Below are 15,844 nucleotides of genomic sequence, written 5' to 3'. Positions count from 1 at the left end.
GGCGGGGCGGGCGGGGCGCTGACCTGACGTCAGGCCGGCGGCCCGGGCAGTTGGCTCGGCGGCGGCGAAGCGGCAGGAGCGGCGGCGGGAGCGGGGCCGCGCGGCGGGGCGCGGGGAGCGGCGGCGGCCGAGCCGGAGCAACATGGCGCCGGTGGGCGGGGGCGGGCGCCCGGGCGGCGGGCCGGCCCGAGGGCGCCTCCTCCTGGCGGCGCTGCTGCTGCTGGTGCTGATGTGGGCGCGGGGGGCCCGGGGCCAGGGCGACCCCCAGCGGGGCGCCATCCTGGGCATGAGGCTGGCGAGCTGCAACAAATCGTGTGGGATGAACCCGGATGGCATCATCTTCGTGTCCGAGGGCAGCACGGTGAACCTGAGGCTGTACGGCCAGAGGCTGGGCTCCATCTCCAGCAACCTGATCTCCTTCACCGAGGTGGACAACTCCGAGGCCATCCACAACTCCACCAACTGTCCCGAGCTCACCAAGGACCTCGTCGTCCAGCAGCTGGTCAACCTGAGCCGCGGGAACACGTCCGGGATGCTGGTGGTGCTCACGAAGTTCCTCCGGAGGAGCGAGAACATGAAGCTGTATGCATTGTGCACCCGGGCCGGGGTGGACGGGCCCTGGCAGAGGTGGACCGATAAGGACTCGCTGCTCTTCATGGTGGAGGAGGCTGGGAGGTTCCTACCCCTCTGGCTGCACATCCTCCTCATTATGGTGCTGCTGGTGCTGTCGGGCATATTTTCTGGCCTCAACCTGGGGCTTATGGCCCTGGACCCCATGGAGCTGCGCATCGTGCAGAACTGTGGCACCCAGAAGGAGAGGCGCTATGCCCGTAAGATCGAGCCCATCCGGCGCAAGGGCAACTACTTACTCTGCTCGCTGCTTTTGGGAAACGTGCTGGTCAACACCTCCCTCACCATCCTTCTAGACAACCTCATTGGGTCTGGGCTCATGGCGGTGGCCTCCTCCACCATTGGCATTGTCATCTTTGGGGAGATCGTACCTCAGGCCCTGTGCTCCCGACACGGCCTGGCTGTGGGTGCCAACACCATCATTCTCACCAAATTCTTTATGCTACTCACCTTCCCCCTCAGTTTCCCCATCAGCAAGCTCCTGGATTTTGTTTTGGGCCAGGAGATTCGCACCGTTTACAACCGGGAGAAGCTGATGGAGATGTTGAAGGTAACGGAGCCCTATAACGACCTGGTGAAAGAGGAGCTAAATATGATCCAGGGTGCCCTGGAGCTACGGACCAAAACTGTGGAGGATATCATGACCCAGCTCCAGGACTGCTTCATGATCCGCAGCGATGCCATCCTGGACTTCAATACCATGTCGGAGATCATGGAGAGCGGCTATACCCGCATCCCCGTGTTTGAAGACGAGCAGTCCAATATTGTAGATATTCTCTATGTCAAAGACTTGGCCTTCGTGGACCCTGATGACTGCACCCCCCTCAAGACCATCACCCGCTTCTATAACCACCCAGTGCATTTCGTCTTCCATGACACCAAGTTGGATGCCATGCTGGAGGAGTTCAAGAAGGGTAAGGCCTGATGGAGCTCTCCCTGTTAGCCGGCTTTGTGATGCCTCTCGTTCGCTTGCCTGTTTTGTGTTGCCTGGTCTTAGCGTTTCGGTGTGACTGTCTCTTTGCCCATCACTTCCTGTGCCTCTGAGGTGAGTGGTATTTGGGGCAGCAGGAACAGTTCGCAAGCATGTGCCATCTGCCGGGTACTGGGCTTTGTGCTTCAGGTGAATCGGAGCCGAGACACGCTTGTGCCCTTGGAGGGATAGAGCAAGGCCTCAGGGAGCTCCTGAAGCAGGACAGAGTAAGGCCCGTGCCTTAAAAGAGGCCATGGAGATAAGAGTGTGGGGCCCCGCATCTGACTGGGGTGAGGTGGAGAAGGGGCCGGGGACCTGGGAAAACCTTCACTAGAGGGAGGGAGCATTGAAGGAGAGCCTGAAGATGTGGGGAGACCTGGCACCTGAGTGGGGAAGCAGAGGCTGTGCTTGTGGCCCAGCAGGTGGTCCTGTTGAGCTGGGTTTGAGCTCTGCTGCTTGGTGGTCAGTGGGGAGAGGCTGAGTCATCTGGGGCCTTGGGAAGCGCCTGAAGTCAGGGTGGTGCTTTTGCCTGGAGCTTGGAGCTGTCGGAAGTTTTTGAACAAGAATGATGTTTCTGGAGTTCCTAACCCACAGAAGCTGAATTGGGAGGTCTCTGGTTGGCTCCCCACTCAGAGCAGTGCCAAGTAATGCTTTCGCCGATTTAGCAGAAGCTAGCAGATCAAGTTTTGGTTATTGTTCTGACTTTTCCCAGGCGCCAAACATAAGCTTCCCTCCTGTGGTCTGCTGGAAATCTTTAGCTGGCCTCACAGTGCCTTGTGTTTTTTTTCTCACATGGGTTCTTGGCCAGTTCTCAGGTAGTTAGAGAGGCACTTGGAGGTTTTACTCATCAGCCTCAAAGCTCAGGGCACACACCCCTTTCCTTACTTCCAGCAAAACTTTCCTCCCACCTCTGCCACTCAGAAGTCCTCAGTGGCAGTAAACAAGCCAATTATGGAGTAAAACCCTCCTAGGCCAAAGGGAGTGAGGAGGCAGAAAGGGAAGCTCTTTATAAAGGAATGGGGGAGGGGAGGGAGCACATCTTAAATCCAGGACTTTGCTTCCCTTCCCCATAGGTAGAGCTCCTGCTGGCTTTAAGGCAGCCTGCCAGCCCAGGGCTGGGAGCGACTTCTGCACTCCAGAGGGGAGCAAGCTTCAGATGCTTGTCAGTCGATTATTTCACGAGAGGAGGGGAGAGCCAGGAACTGGATGGGTCAGTGGGGATGGGGTGGGATAGGTAGGAGCAGGCCTTGCCAGATTTGCTCTGATCAGGGCCTGAGTGGGTTACTGCTATCCTTCCTCCCTTTTTCAGAGGGGCAGACAGAGTGAATCTCACCATCAGCACTGAGAAGGACTTGAGTAACAAAGTCCAAGTGCGAGACAGCCTGGTAAGGTGGCCTCATTGCAGAGACTGAAGGGACATGGACATCTGGTGGTGATGGCACCGTGCTAGGGGAGCTCTGCAGATGGCGGGCCCAGGAACCTGTTTCTCCCAGGTAGCCCATCCTGGAGCAGAGCAGTGAGGATCTATGCCCCACCCCCACCCTGCAGCCTCTTGGCCCTGAGGACTTCTCCCATGTTGCTTGGTCAGGAACCTGGTTAGGACTCACCAGGGCGGCTTCCTGCTCACCACCTCTATGGTCTTTGGGACTGTTGCTGGTGACACACCCAACAAGCACGTTTGCATCGTTCAGCTTGGATCTGGAGCCAACCGGTATGGATTGGCTTGGCCAGGCTTCCCAGCCCCTGATTGGGAGGGCTGAGCTCTTGTCAGGTGGGAGCTTCCTGGGTTTTGGCAGGGCCGTCTTTGCACTTATCTGATAAAAAGAAGTACCGCTTCAGGAAGCTGGGAGAACAGAGCTAGCATCTTTCAGGCCAGAGCACTCTGAGTGGAATTCTCCAGATGCACATTTTAGTTCACTGGAGTCTCCTTAACAGAGGCTGGTGGTCTGAGCTGGAGCCCTAGCCCTAGCCCTGGAGGGGGTGGTGCTAATTCCATGGAAACACAGGCACAGTCTACCCAGTGCAGCATGAAGCCATGGAGATGTGAGTGTGATATGATGGCCACCCCTCATGGATACACCCTGGCGTTTTGTGGTTCCATCCTAGCTCATGGCCACCCTGGGCTGCCCGCAGTATGGCCTCTCCCAGATCTTTTCATCTGGCATTTACCTTTTTAGTGTGAGGCCCTCTTGGACATGGCAAACACTTTACGTCTTCATCTTAAAAGCTTCTCTTTACAAATCTGGTGTTTGGAAGGCTCCTTTTGTAGCTAAGAAAAGCAAGTGAGCAGGGTTAGCATGGCTACATTGTCAGCAGCATCAAAACGAGCTGGGGGCCTGCCGGCGTAGCCGAGCATCTCCCCAGAGTCCTTCCTATGCTTTCGTGGACTCTCCAAGTTCGGTAAGGGCCCTGACCTCTGCCAGAGTCTTTCTGCTCGGGGTGTAATCCTCTTTTAAGGTCATTTTATCTCCTCCTTGCTCCTCAGCATTGTGAGCTCCTCGTGGTAGGGACCAGACCTTATCAGTGTTTTCCACCACTTAGTGCCTGGCAAAGAGATGGGTCTTTACTAAATGTTTGTTAAATGAATGAATGAATGAATGAATGAGCAACTAATGAATGACTGGCAAGCCCTGCCGGCCTCCTTGCTGTTCCTTGAACACACCAGGACACTCCCACCTGAGGGCCTTTGCCCTGGCTGTTCCTTCAGGCCGGAATGTTTTTCCCCAGATGTTGTAGGCCTCACTCCCTCCCCTCCCTCGTGTCTGCTTCAGCTTCACCTTCTCAGTGAGCCCTTCCCGTTGCCCTATTTAAAACCATAACTTCCCATCCTCCGTGACCTTCCTGATCTCCTCTACCCTGTGCTAATTTTTCTTTTTCTCATAGCACAAATCACTTTCTGACAACTCCATAATTTACACATTTACTATGCTGTTCATTGTCTGTCTCTTCCTATTAGAATATTAAGTTCCAAAGAGCAGAGCTCTTTGTATTGTTCACTGGCGTATCCCTAGCCCCTAGAATAGTTCTTGGCACATAGGAAGATAAGATCATAATAAAAGGTCACAACGAATGATCTGTTAGATTTGGGACAGAATTATCCCCATTCCATACTGTTAGAATTTCGAGGAGCTGATATCCAGGGGACTTGGTATTTCTAGTTGCACCGAGGAAGACAGGGCGGGCTCCTACGATGACGTGTATATTAATGGTTCAGGGACTGAGAAGCAGAGTTTGGGGTCTTGAGTGTGATACATGGTTTCCCTTTGCCTCAGTTTCTGTGAATAAGCGGGTTTTGACCGTCAGGCGTATACATAGCTTCTTCACTCATTAGTGTGAGTCATGAAGATGCTTCTACACACACTTGGCGACGGGCTCCGGGCGTCCTGCAGGCATGGGCTGAGCTTCCCTTGGAGACTAAGGCAGGGGTTACAGTGTCCCAGCTGCTTTGCCTCCCAGCTCAAGGCATTTATCACTGGGTATTTATTGAACCTCATACTCTCTGTGCAAGACACGGAGCTAGGCATCACAAGACCTCAGGAGTTAGACCATCTGGTTGGCTAGAGCTGTAAGGCCACGGAGAAGCTCATGCCCTTTGACCTTGGTTCTTCGACTTACACCTTGCCTAGAACTGTTTGCGCCACTGGGCGTTGTGGCCGGCCTCGTCTGTAGCTCAGGGTCTTAGAACAAAGGCTCCCTGGGCTACTCCTGGCCCAGTTGCATTTTTCTTTTACCAAAGATGCCCTCCCAGACTCTGGAGGCAGAGTAATGAATAAACTCTCCCAAGTAGAAGTCAGAAGACCCAGCCCCACAATGAAGCCCACCTTCCAGCTTCCCGCTGTCCCTCGGCCTGTGGCATTCCTGCTCCTCCCAGTCACTGAGCTCATCTGTGGTCGTCTTATCTTTCCCCACCTCCTTTATAACCGGCTAGCCCCCTGTAAAGACTTGGGTTTAAACTCCACCCAGCTTGGTCTCCGACCCATGAGGTGACTTTGGACCTATTACTGGCCTCATAGAAAGTTAGTGTGTTTTTATTTTGAAGGGGAAAAGGCTAGCAATATTTTCACTGAAAACTCCTCCCATATTTCCATCTGTGCAACACATATCACACTTCTCCCACGTACTTTTTTCTTCCTGAAACAACTTTATCAAGTCAAGAAAAAACAGTGCATAATTTTTGCCTTCACGTTTGGTTCCTACCATCTGACACACTTTCAGTATCTTATTTCCCTCCATTTGCTTGTTCATTCGTCTGTTGCAACAAACATCTACTTTTTTTGAGGCCTGTGTGTCAGACAACTGTGCTTGCTGTTGGGAGTCAGAGAGGACTAAAACAGCCCTGTTGACAGAACTCACAGTCTAGCAGGGAGACAGAGCTTGTAAACAAAGCTTACTGTTCCCAGTTCAGGTAGGCGCAGTGGGGCCGAGGAAGGCCTAGGCCCGAGAGATGCTTCTGAAGTCAGAATAACAGGACTCGGTGGTCGTTTTGGAGATGTTGGAGTCAGGGCCAGGAAGCAGTTGTGAACATCTGAGGTTTCGAGCTAGGGATTCGGGTTGATGATGATGTCATTTAACAAAAGTGGGGAGAGGAGGAAGCAGAGACAGTTTGGAGGGTTGGGGGGGGTAGTGGTGGCAAATAATAGCGATGTGACCCTTTATTGGACTCCTCTGTGCTCACCAGAGCCTCTCACACTTAAATGTGCACCCGAACTGCCTAGATGTGAACCGCAGAGGTGAACTCAGTGGGTCTGGGGTGTGGCCTGAGAGGCTGTATTTCTGGCAGGCTCTCCGATGATGGCCACGTTGCTGGTCCTGGGCCACACAGAGCAGCTCAAGGGTGAGGTCCGTCCAGGCAGGTGTGCAGCTGAAAGTGCCCATGTGGGACTCGGGGGTAAGGCCAGGACCAGGATTAAAGGTTTGAAAGTCAGCCGAGAGCCGGCCGCACGCGGGAAGCGTGTAGAAGCCCCGTTAAAGTGGCTCCTTGGAGAGATGAAAAAGAGCCAAGCAGGCGTGGTTTGGGGAGCCTCCTGGGGAAGCCAGATAGGGTGAGGGCCAAGCACAGACTGTGGGGACGGGACATTACGCCACAAGATGCTGGGAGAGGACAGCCTCTGGAGCGGAGAGGGAAGGCAGCCACACACCTGGTCTGCCACAGCTCCACCTGGAAACAGTCTCCAGCTGAGCTGGTGATAAGATCTTGAGAAGCTGTCCCGGGGGCAAGTGTGTCTGAGAGAGTGACAGGAGCTGCCTGCGAGGGCAGAGGTGCCAGCCAGGCCGCTGACAAAACACTGGCCAGGCTCCTGGTCACTTTTTCTTCGCGAGGTGCTCGTGGGCATGGAGCCTGGCCGCGGGGGATGGGGTGATGCGCTGCTGGCCCGCGGGCAGCTGCACGTCTTCCCCTCGCTGGCCTCGCTCAGCCGGTGCTCGGGCTTCCGTAGAGGAGCCCGGACTGAGCGCAGTTTCCACGGCCTTCTATTGACAGATCTCGTCCTAAAGCTCTTACTTGTGCCCCGGAAGGCGCTGCCTTGTGTCTAAGCCCAAATAAGAGCTTAGATCATCCCGAGATCACGCTAGTGTTCACTTTTCAAAAGTCTTAATATTTTCAATTAGAAAGCCCAGCTCCAGAGTTTTCCTGAACACCTCTGGTCAGGACAGGAGGTACTGAACAAATGTTTAACCTTGAAAATACTCGAGTGCACAGAAACACAAAAACACAGGACTGTGTCCTGCAGGAGAAATGGGTAAGGGGCAGGGCCTTCCAGAAAGCGGACGCCTTTCTGGTCAGTAGAAGTCAGGGAAGACACTCCTAAGGATCCAGCTGGATCAGCAAGGGTGAATAGACACGACGTTTTTCCACTTCTGTGCCCCTTGTTCTGGGAGAACTTGGACAAGACCACAGGATGAGAAATGAGCTTCTCAGTCGTTGGTACCAGCTTCGGGTAAAACTGCTTCCGCATGTTGTGACTGCTTCTCAGGCCTTCCAGTGGCTGTGAAAGTTACGGAATTTGCCAGGGGTGCCTTAGATGGCCCTCAACTAAGATGAGGGGGCCCGGCTGCCGTTTGATCCAGCCCCCTCCTCTCCTTCTCCGAGCCTCTCCGTCTGCTGTCAGGCACAGCCCTGCGCCAAGGTGCTGGCCCACCCTGTCCCTCAGGTTACCCCTCTCGTCACACCTGAGTGTGCCAAGACATCCTGTCGTAAAAGGCTTTGTGGCTGCGTAAAGGACTCCTGGTCCATTTCAGACTGGAGTCTGGACTCCCAGGTCTATTCTTGTTCCATTTGTTACGCGATTTTCTCTTTACTAGTGGTTATTATAAAAAAAGATACATCTCATCGTCAGACCTTTAGAAAACACACAGATCTAAACAAAACAACCCATGAGGCTGTCATCTGGAGAGAACTACTTTTAATATTTTGATTTATTACAATAACCTTTTCAGAAATTGTCTCTAAAAGTCATGTCACAAACAGCAAGATCAAAACCATTTTCATCTCACAGCTGTGTGAAGTTTCCTATTAGCAGCTCATGTGTATTTTTACATTGAAACCATTGTCTACACTGCCCTGCTTTTTGGAACCTAGTTTAGATTGGTTCTTCAGATTTCTCCTCCAATAAGCCAAGAAATCCCTTTCTGTCCCTGGGCTTCCTGGGAGGAGCATCTTGGAGGGTGACCGCAGACGGAGGGCTGGGCAGCACTGTGTGGCTGGTGAAAAGGTGAGCCCAGAGGGCTGGGGTGTGTAGCCTCCAGCCTGGTTTTTTTGTTGTTGGGTTTTTTTGTTTGTTTGTTTGTTTGTTTGTTTGTTATTTTAGCCACCAGCCTGTTTTGCTGGGGGTTAAACTTGGTGTTGCTGGAGCATTCCCCAGAGGTTATAGTTGCTTCCATGCTGCAGGGCCTATTTACTGTGACCTGGGCATGGTTCTTGAAAGACTGGTTTCCCCAGGCTCTCTGGAACGCCTGGTCTCTGCCCAGCGGGCAGCCAGGAGCCACGGTTGGGAGGGGGGGTTGGGAAGGGGCTCCGTTCCCCCCACCCCAGGCAGGCTTACTCCCACACATACATGCATGCCCCTCCCACCAGACAGACACAAGGACAGGCTCACACCTACACACCTACACCCCCGCCCCCACACAGGCTGGCAGACACACCCGGTTATCCCTGCAAGCAGGCTCTCTCACACATGCACACATATGCATGTACGCAGACACGCACAGTCACCCCGAGTCCCATTAGTCCAGGGGCGCCTGCGTGGCACAGTCGGTTGAGTGTCAGACTCTTGATCCCGGGGCTCCGTGCTCAGCGGGGAGTCAGCTTGGGATTCTTTCCCCTTCCCCTGTCCCTCCTGCCTGTGCTCTCTCTCTAAAATAGATAAATAAAATCTTAAAACTAAATACATAAAATTAGTCTAACTCTCATCACACTTCCCTAAGAATAAGTTCAAAAAGTGGATAAAGCTTATGCAAGTGGAGTTTATTTCATGAAAGGCTCAAAATAGTGACTGACTCGTGGTCCCTGCAGAATTCCTCTTTGGTTGCTGGTGAATTGGTCATCCACATTAATGACGGCATCCAGCTCAGAGGGCTGTGGTGAGGACTGCATGAGGTAAGGCATACAGAGTGCTTAGCTCAGTGCCCGGCACCACGGTCCTCATGCAATAAATGTTAGCCATTTTAACAATTATTGTTATTACTATCCAAAGGTGCCCCAGTTGGCGCTGATACCAACCCGCGCTGCGGTGGTTCTCATCTCCTGGCTCAGGTGGCAGGCTGCCCCACTGTCTGGGTGTGGTGCCTTTCTTGGAATTCTGAACACATTGAGGTCAAAAGAGCCCACTGTGTAATTACATGCCAATTCAAATACCATCTTATCTGGGTCCTCGTGTGTATATGAAGGGTAACAGAAGCCAGAGCTTAAGGAAGAAAATGTATGGAAGAGAAACTTAACCCTGAGGAGATTCTCCTCATTTACTGAATTGTGTCCTGCAGATTGGAGAAACGTAAGCCGGCCATGCTGACTGGCTGCACATTTGCCTTCTCGCTGCAGGAGCATAATCTGAGGGTCAGGGAAGCCGGACAGGGCAGGGCTGGAGCCGCATTGGCACCTCTCCTTGGGTTGTTTCATGGCAGGATTCCCCCTTTGTCTGCTCCCTTCCTGCTGTCCCAGTTGGGGAGAGAAGAGGTTAAGATAGAAAAGCAGCAGCGAGTAGAGGGGGATCCAAGGGAGCAGAGATTCCCCAGGAGGCCCAGTCTCCCTGGAAATGCCCCAGACCCAGAGCTCTGGAAAGGCAGAAAGAAGGAAGAAATGCCTTCATTAATGGTTAACCTTTATTGAATACTTAATTAATCTCCCAAATGCTGTAGATAGAAACTGAGACTCAAAGAGTTAGCCTAAGAATCTTTTCCAGACTGACAACTAACTGGCAACCCCAGCTGTTCTCCTACAGAGGCCAAGCTCTTAACCCCTGCTCTGTGTTGCTTTTCAGTAAGATCGTGGATATTAAGAAAGATAGGAGAAGATGGGGAAATTTCAATAATTCCAGGCTGGATAATTTATTGTCAGTTCTAGATTTTTTTTTTTAATTGAGGTACAGTTGAGATGTAACATGAGACTTGTTTCAGGTGTACAGCATAATGATTCCATATTTTAGTAAATGTTTGTTTGCCACAGTAAGTCTAGTTAACTATATCCCTCTACTCACCACACATAGATACAAAATTTCTTTTTCTTGTGCTGAGAAGTTTTAAGGTCTTACTCTTTTTTTTTTTTTTTAAGATTTTATTTATTTGATAGGGAGAGAGAGCATGAGCATAGGGGAGAGGTAGAGGGAGAGGGAGAAGCAGACTCCCGACTGAGCAGAGAGCCCTACCCATCATTGGATCCCAGGACCCTGAGATCATGACCTGAGCTGAAGGCAGCCGCTTTAACTGACTGAGCCATCCAGGCGCCCCTAAAATCTAATCTTTTGGCAATTTTCATATATATGATATAATATTATTAACCGTAGTCACCATGCTGGGCATTACATCCCCAGAACTTCTTTACCTTACAACTGGAAGTTTATACCTTCTGACCACCTTCCCCCGTTTTGCCCACCCCCCACCTCCTGCCTCTAGCAACCACCATGATTTGTTTTAAAGGAAACTTCATTGAAGCAAAGTGCATAAATCATAAGTATACGACTTGATAGTTTTTCACAAAGGAACACCCCTGTGTAACTGTCGCTGAGCTCCGGAAATAGAACATTACCGACACCGTAGAAGTGTGTAGCCTCTAGGGTACCCTCCCAGTCACTGCCCCTGTCCCCCCAATCATCATGGTGAATTTTTTCTGTTTCTGAACTTTTACAAGCGAATCGTCAGTATGTGTTTTTTTGTGTCTGGTGCCTTCTGTGCAACGCGTTGTACGGAGCTGTAGTCCGTTCCTTTTTGTTGCTAGATAGTATTCCATGATAAACTATACTGGGCTGTTGATGGCATTTCAGCTGTTTCCAATTTCGAGCTGTTCATGGCCACTAAAAATGTTCTCGTGCATGTCTTTCGGTGATGCTATGTAGGTATTTCTGTTGGAAATATACCCAAGTGTGGACTTGCTAGGATATAGTGTAGGCACAGATGAGACAGTTTTCCAGAATGCTCTTTGCTCTTACCAGTTTACACTCCTGTCCCCACAGCTGTGCTATTGTCAGCTCTTTATTTATTTATTTCATTTTAGCCAGTCAGGTAGGTGTGTGGTAGTTATCTCGTTGTGATTTTATTCTGCATTTCCCTAGTGACTGATGATGTTGAACACATCTTCGAATGCTTAGTATCCATTATGGGTTAGTGCTTTTTATATCCTGTTTAAGATTCTTTGCCTATACACAAGTTAGGAAGCTGGTAGCCTGTGTTGTTTTCTAGAAGCTGTAATGTTTGTTTTTCACATTTGGATCCGGAATCCTTCTGGAATTTATTTCTGTGTCTGAGGTGTTACAGTCTGATTCTTCTTTTAAATCCACGTGGATGATCCGGCTGGTCCAGTACTGTTTACCGCGAAGACTGTCTTCCCCGCTGAGCTGCGGTGTATGTGTGGGTCTCCCTGGAATCTTCTATCCCATGGGTCTGTTTGTCTGTCCTTGTTCCAGTACTACATTGACATACTTGCATTAGTTTTCTAATAAGTTTTGATATTTGGTAATAATTACTCCGTTCTTCGTTCTTCTTCAAGATTATCTTGACTATTTTTTAGCGTTTTTCCTGAGAATGTAATGGAATTGCAAGAATCTAGAGCTCGACGTGGAGACCTGATATCTTTTTAGTGATGAATCTTCCAGTCCATAGACATGGTTACCCCTCCATTTGTCGAATACCATCTTAATTTCTTTCAGTAATGTTTTGTCAGTTTCTGTGTAGAAGTCTTACACATCTTTTCTTAGATGTATTCCAAGATATTTGGTGATTTTTAAGAGGTGTCTTTAAAATGTTGTTTTTGAGAACGTTGGTTGCACATTGTTCCAACCCGGGTGTGCTGCAGTGCAGTTCTGACGCTCACCACCCCCGGTTAGCCTGAGACCCCACAGGCATCCACATGCTCCCCTCGCTTCACATAACCAATCACAAGCCCCCCCCCCCCACTGGCTATAAATTTAGGGTTCCCATGACCCTCCCCCAGGTTTAATGAGTCACTAGAATGACTCCTAGAATTCAGAGAAGTGCTACACTTAGGATTACAGTTTTATCCTAAAGGATACACATAGGATGAGGTCTGGAACAGCCATGGCTGCAGAGCTTCGCGCCCCCTCTCCGGCGGGGGCGGGGGGGTTGGGATTTTTCAGCCTCTGGGCACATCATTGTGTTTACAGTGAGAAGCACCACTGAGCTCTGGGGTCCAGAGGGCCTTTTTTTCCCTTCCGCACCCTCCCCAGGTGTGGTCCAGAGTTTTTATCAGGATTTCAGTACCTGGGCAGAATGATTAAGTTACTGGCTACACGATTGGACTCAGTGTCTAGCTCGCTGCCTTCCCTGAAGGTAGGTCAGCTCAAAGTTCTGACCCTCTAATGCTTGGCTTTCCTGGTGACCAGCCCTGCCCTGAAGCTATCTAGGGGCCCACCTGGAGTTGTTCATTAGGATAACAAAGCCACTTCTATTACTCAGGAAATTCCAAGGAATTGGGGAGCCAGAGTCCAAGACCAGATGTATTCTTTTTTTTTTTTTTTTAAGATTTTATTTATTTGGCAGAGAGCACTAGCACGGAGAGTAGCAGAGGGAGAGGGAGAGGGTGAGGGAGAGGGAGAGGGAGAAGCAGGCTCCCCAACGAGCAGGGAGCCCCATGTAGGGCTCGATCCCAGGACCCTGAGATATGACCTGATCTAAGGCAGACGTTTAACCAACTGAGCCACCCAGGCGCCCCAGATGTATTCTTTATAATATAACACAAGTATGGATAATTTTTGTATAGGGACCTTAAATCCATTGGCCTTGTTAAATTCACTCATTAATTCTGATAGTTTATTTTAGATTCTTTTGGATTGTTTACACACATAATTATGTTGCCTGTGAATAATGGCAGTTTTATTTACTTATTGCTACAACCTTATACATTTAATATCTTGTTCTTGCTTAATTTCATTGCCTGGGACCTCTAGGTCGGTGTTGAACTGGTGCCTTATTCTAGGTCTCAAGGGAAGGCTTTCCAAATTTGTTAGGAGGTATGATTTTACTGTAGTTTCTTGGTAGATACTCTTTATCAGATCAAAAAGGTTTCCTTCTTTTTCTAGTTTGCTAAGAGTTTTTATAATGAATACATGTTGAATTTTACCAAATGCTTTTTAAATAACTGTTGAGATGATTGAATGATTTATCTCCTTTATTCTGAATTATACCGATTGATTTTTGAATGTTCACCCATAAACACTTATTGCATAACCGGAATAAACCTAACTTAGTCATTATGTATGATCCTTGCCACACATCATTGGATTTGATTTGCCAATATCTTTATTTAGAATTTTGGCATCTGTTCATGAGAGAGAGAGGTCTACAACTGCTTTTTCCAGCCATTAAACAACCAACCACCCAGGAAGACATTACAAGATATCTCTGTTAGGGTTTTTATTTTTGTTTTATGGCAGGAAAAATAATTGTTTAGCAGTTAAGTCCTTTTCCCTCTTCTAGTAGCCCAGTTTGGGTGAGCAAGTTTGAACATATCAAGTAATATTCTTGCCCTCTTCCACCTCTTTCCCTGCTTCTACTTGTAACAGTATAAGCCCACCTCAAATGTTGCTGCAGTTTTTCTCCCTCTTCAGGTTTGGATGTGAGGTCTAGGATGATTTTATAGTTTGTAAACTTTCGGATGTGGTATGTGATTACCAGTTACCAGTGGGGGTTCACCAAAGTAAAAAAAAAAAAAACTTACTTTCTTTCTTTCTTTCTTTCTTTCTTTCTTTCTTTCTTTCTTTCTTTCTTTCTTTCTTTCTTTTTCCTTTTTTTGCGTGTGACGCGGATGGGGTTACTGGGTTAGTTGAGTAGAAAGCTAGCCCTAGCCTTAATGTATCTTGATATCAGTCATCTAAGCATTTAACAGAATTTCCGGTTACGTCTTCATGACAAACAAACATGGGCCATGTGGGCTCATTAATAAAATGGTCCATCTTTTAGACTGATTCGTCTGTAGATTACTAGCTCGTTGCACAAACAGGGCCAAAGAATGGGTGACTCACTGGGCAGTGAGGGAGCTCCGAGTCTGTAAGCAGTTGAGCAGAGAGGTATATTAAGGAAGGGGCTCCTCCTGGGTGGGGGGCTGGGGTGGGAGGCTAGATGGCCAGGAGCCAGGATAACAGAGGACAAGGCCGGAGGTGCTCCTGAGAAGAGAGGACTGGTGGAAAGGGGGAAGCAGTTTGCTGTAAGGGTCCAAAGTCGAAAGGAGGCTGGTGGTGCTGACGGATGGTTGGGGACCCCTCTTGGCACCTCCTAATCTTTCGCTCGCCCCTGCCCTTCCCATGCTCAGGGAGGCATTGTCAGCCCGGCCAGCATTTTCTCTGCACGTCATTTTCTTCTGCTGGGTAAAACAGCTCTAGTTCTGTGCGTTCCTCCCTGCTTTCTCAACTGTCCCTGGCTGTGTCCTCCAGGAGACGTTTCCACAGCCCTGAGGACAAAGAAATCAGCATTAGATCTGACCTCACTCCTTAGATAACCTAAGAAACTCAAAACCCCAAACCTATCTTTTGACCCGGTGATTCTCCTGAAGGACATAGAGAAATAACCAAATATATTTATTACAAAGATTTTCATAATGGCACAAAAAGGAGGGGGACACAATTTAAGAGCCCAGTGGGGTTTGGGATTATTTACACATGTGTATAATGAAATATTATGAGGCTTTTCAATTTATAAAATATTTTATGACATGGAAAAAGAGAGAATGTGAAATATTTACAAATTATTTAATTTAAAAAGTATTTAAAAATAAACCCAAAAAATAGTTATAACAGTAGTTGTCTTTGGAAGGCAGGATTGTAAGTGATCTTAATGTCCTTTGCACTTTTGTTACCAATGTCAGGGGAAAAAAAAAAATACACACACACACACACACACACACATTAGGTGTAAAAATCATTATAAGAAAATTGAGGAAATTAGAACACTTGATGTTAATGATCTTAAGGAATTACATATTTAGTTGTGGTATTGTGTTCTATTGTGGTCTGCGTTTTAAGAGTCCTTATCTTTTAGAGATGCTAACCGAAATGCCTCTAAAATTTATAGATGTTTACAGATAAAATCTGAGATTTGCTTCAAAATAAGCCAGTGAAGTGGGTGGGAGGGAAGAGGAAACAAGATCGGCTGCAGGAGTCGAGTTGTTAATTGTTTTAAGTTCAGTGAAGGGCCCTGAGGGTGTAATTATATTATTTCCTGTACTTTTGTAGATGCTTGATATTTTCCATCATAAAAGGTTAAAAAATTAGAGACTGCTGGCTAAATGAAAAATCAAAGGTACGAAGCCCTGTCCCTGGGTGAGAGACCAGTCTTAGTGTTTCCTGACATCCGCTTGTCAACGGCTTCACCCTTGGGGTGTTTGGGTTAAAAGGAGAATAATATTTAGAGAAGCCCCATTTCTGAATCCCAGCTTCCAATCCCCCATCAAAGTGCGATGATCCTGGACGGGACTTCCCTGAGCCTCAGTTTCCTCCCGTGAATAGTAGATGGGCGAGGGATCGTGCCTGCGCTCCCCTCCTCAGCACATGCTCACCCCCCACTGTTCCATAGCTGAGGGGGAGG

General features: G+C 49.0%; 1 protein-coding gene across 3 annotated transcripts in view; it reads left to right on the top strand.

Annotated features, from left to right (window-relative positions):
• Nucleotides 1-98: 98 nt before the first annotated feature.
• Nucleotides 99-15,844, top strand: part of CNNM4 (cyclin and CBS domain divalent metal cation transport mediator 4) — a 36,525-nt gene continuing 20,779 nt past the window's right edge. For all 3 annotated transcript variants that reach the window (XM_045771571.2, XM_045771570.2, XM_045771572.2), the window contains exon 1: nucleotides 99-1,544. In XM_045771571.2, the coding sequence (XP_045627527.1) occupies nucleotides 143-1,544 (1,402 nt within the window). In that variant the 5' untranslated portion in view covers nucleotides 99-142. The remainder of the gene's footprint in view (nucleotides 1,545-15,844) is intronic.

This window comes from Ursus americanus, chromosome 7, assembly GCF_024610735.1.
Source record: "Ursus americanus isolate L20-20 chromosome 7, mUrsAme1.1.p, whole genome shotgun sequence".
Classification (NCBI taxonomy): Eukaryota; Metazoa; Chordata; class Mammalia; order Carnivora; family Ursidae; genus Ursus; species Ursus americanus.
Note: the sequence above shows the minus strand (reverse complement) of the source record. Positions and strands in the feature narration are given on the sequence as shown.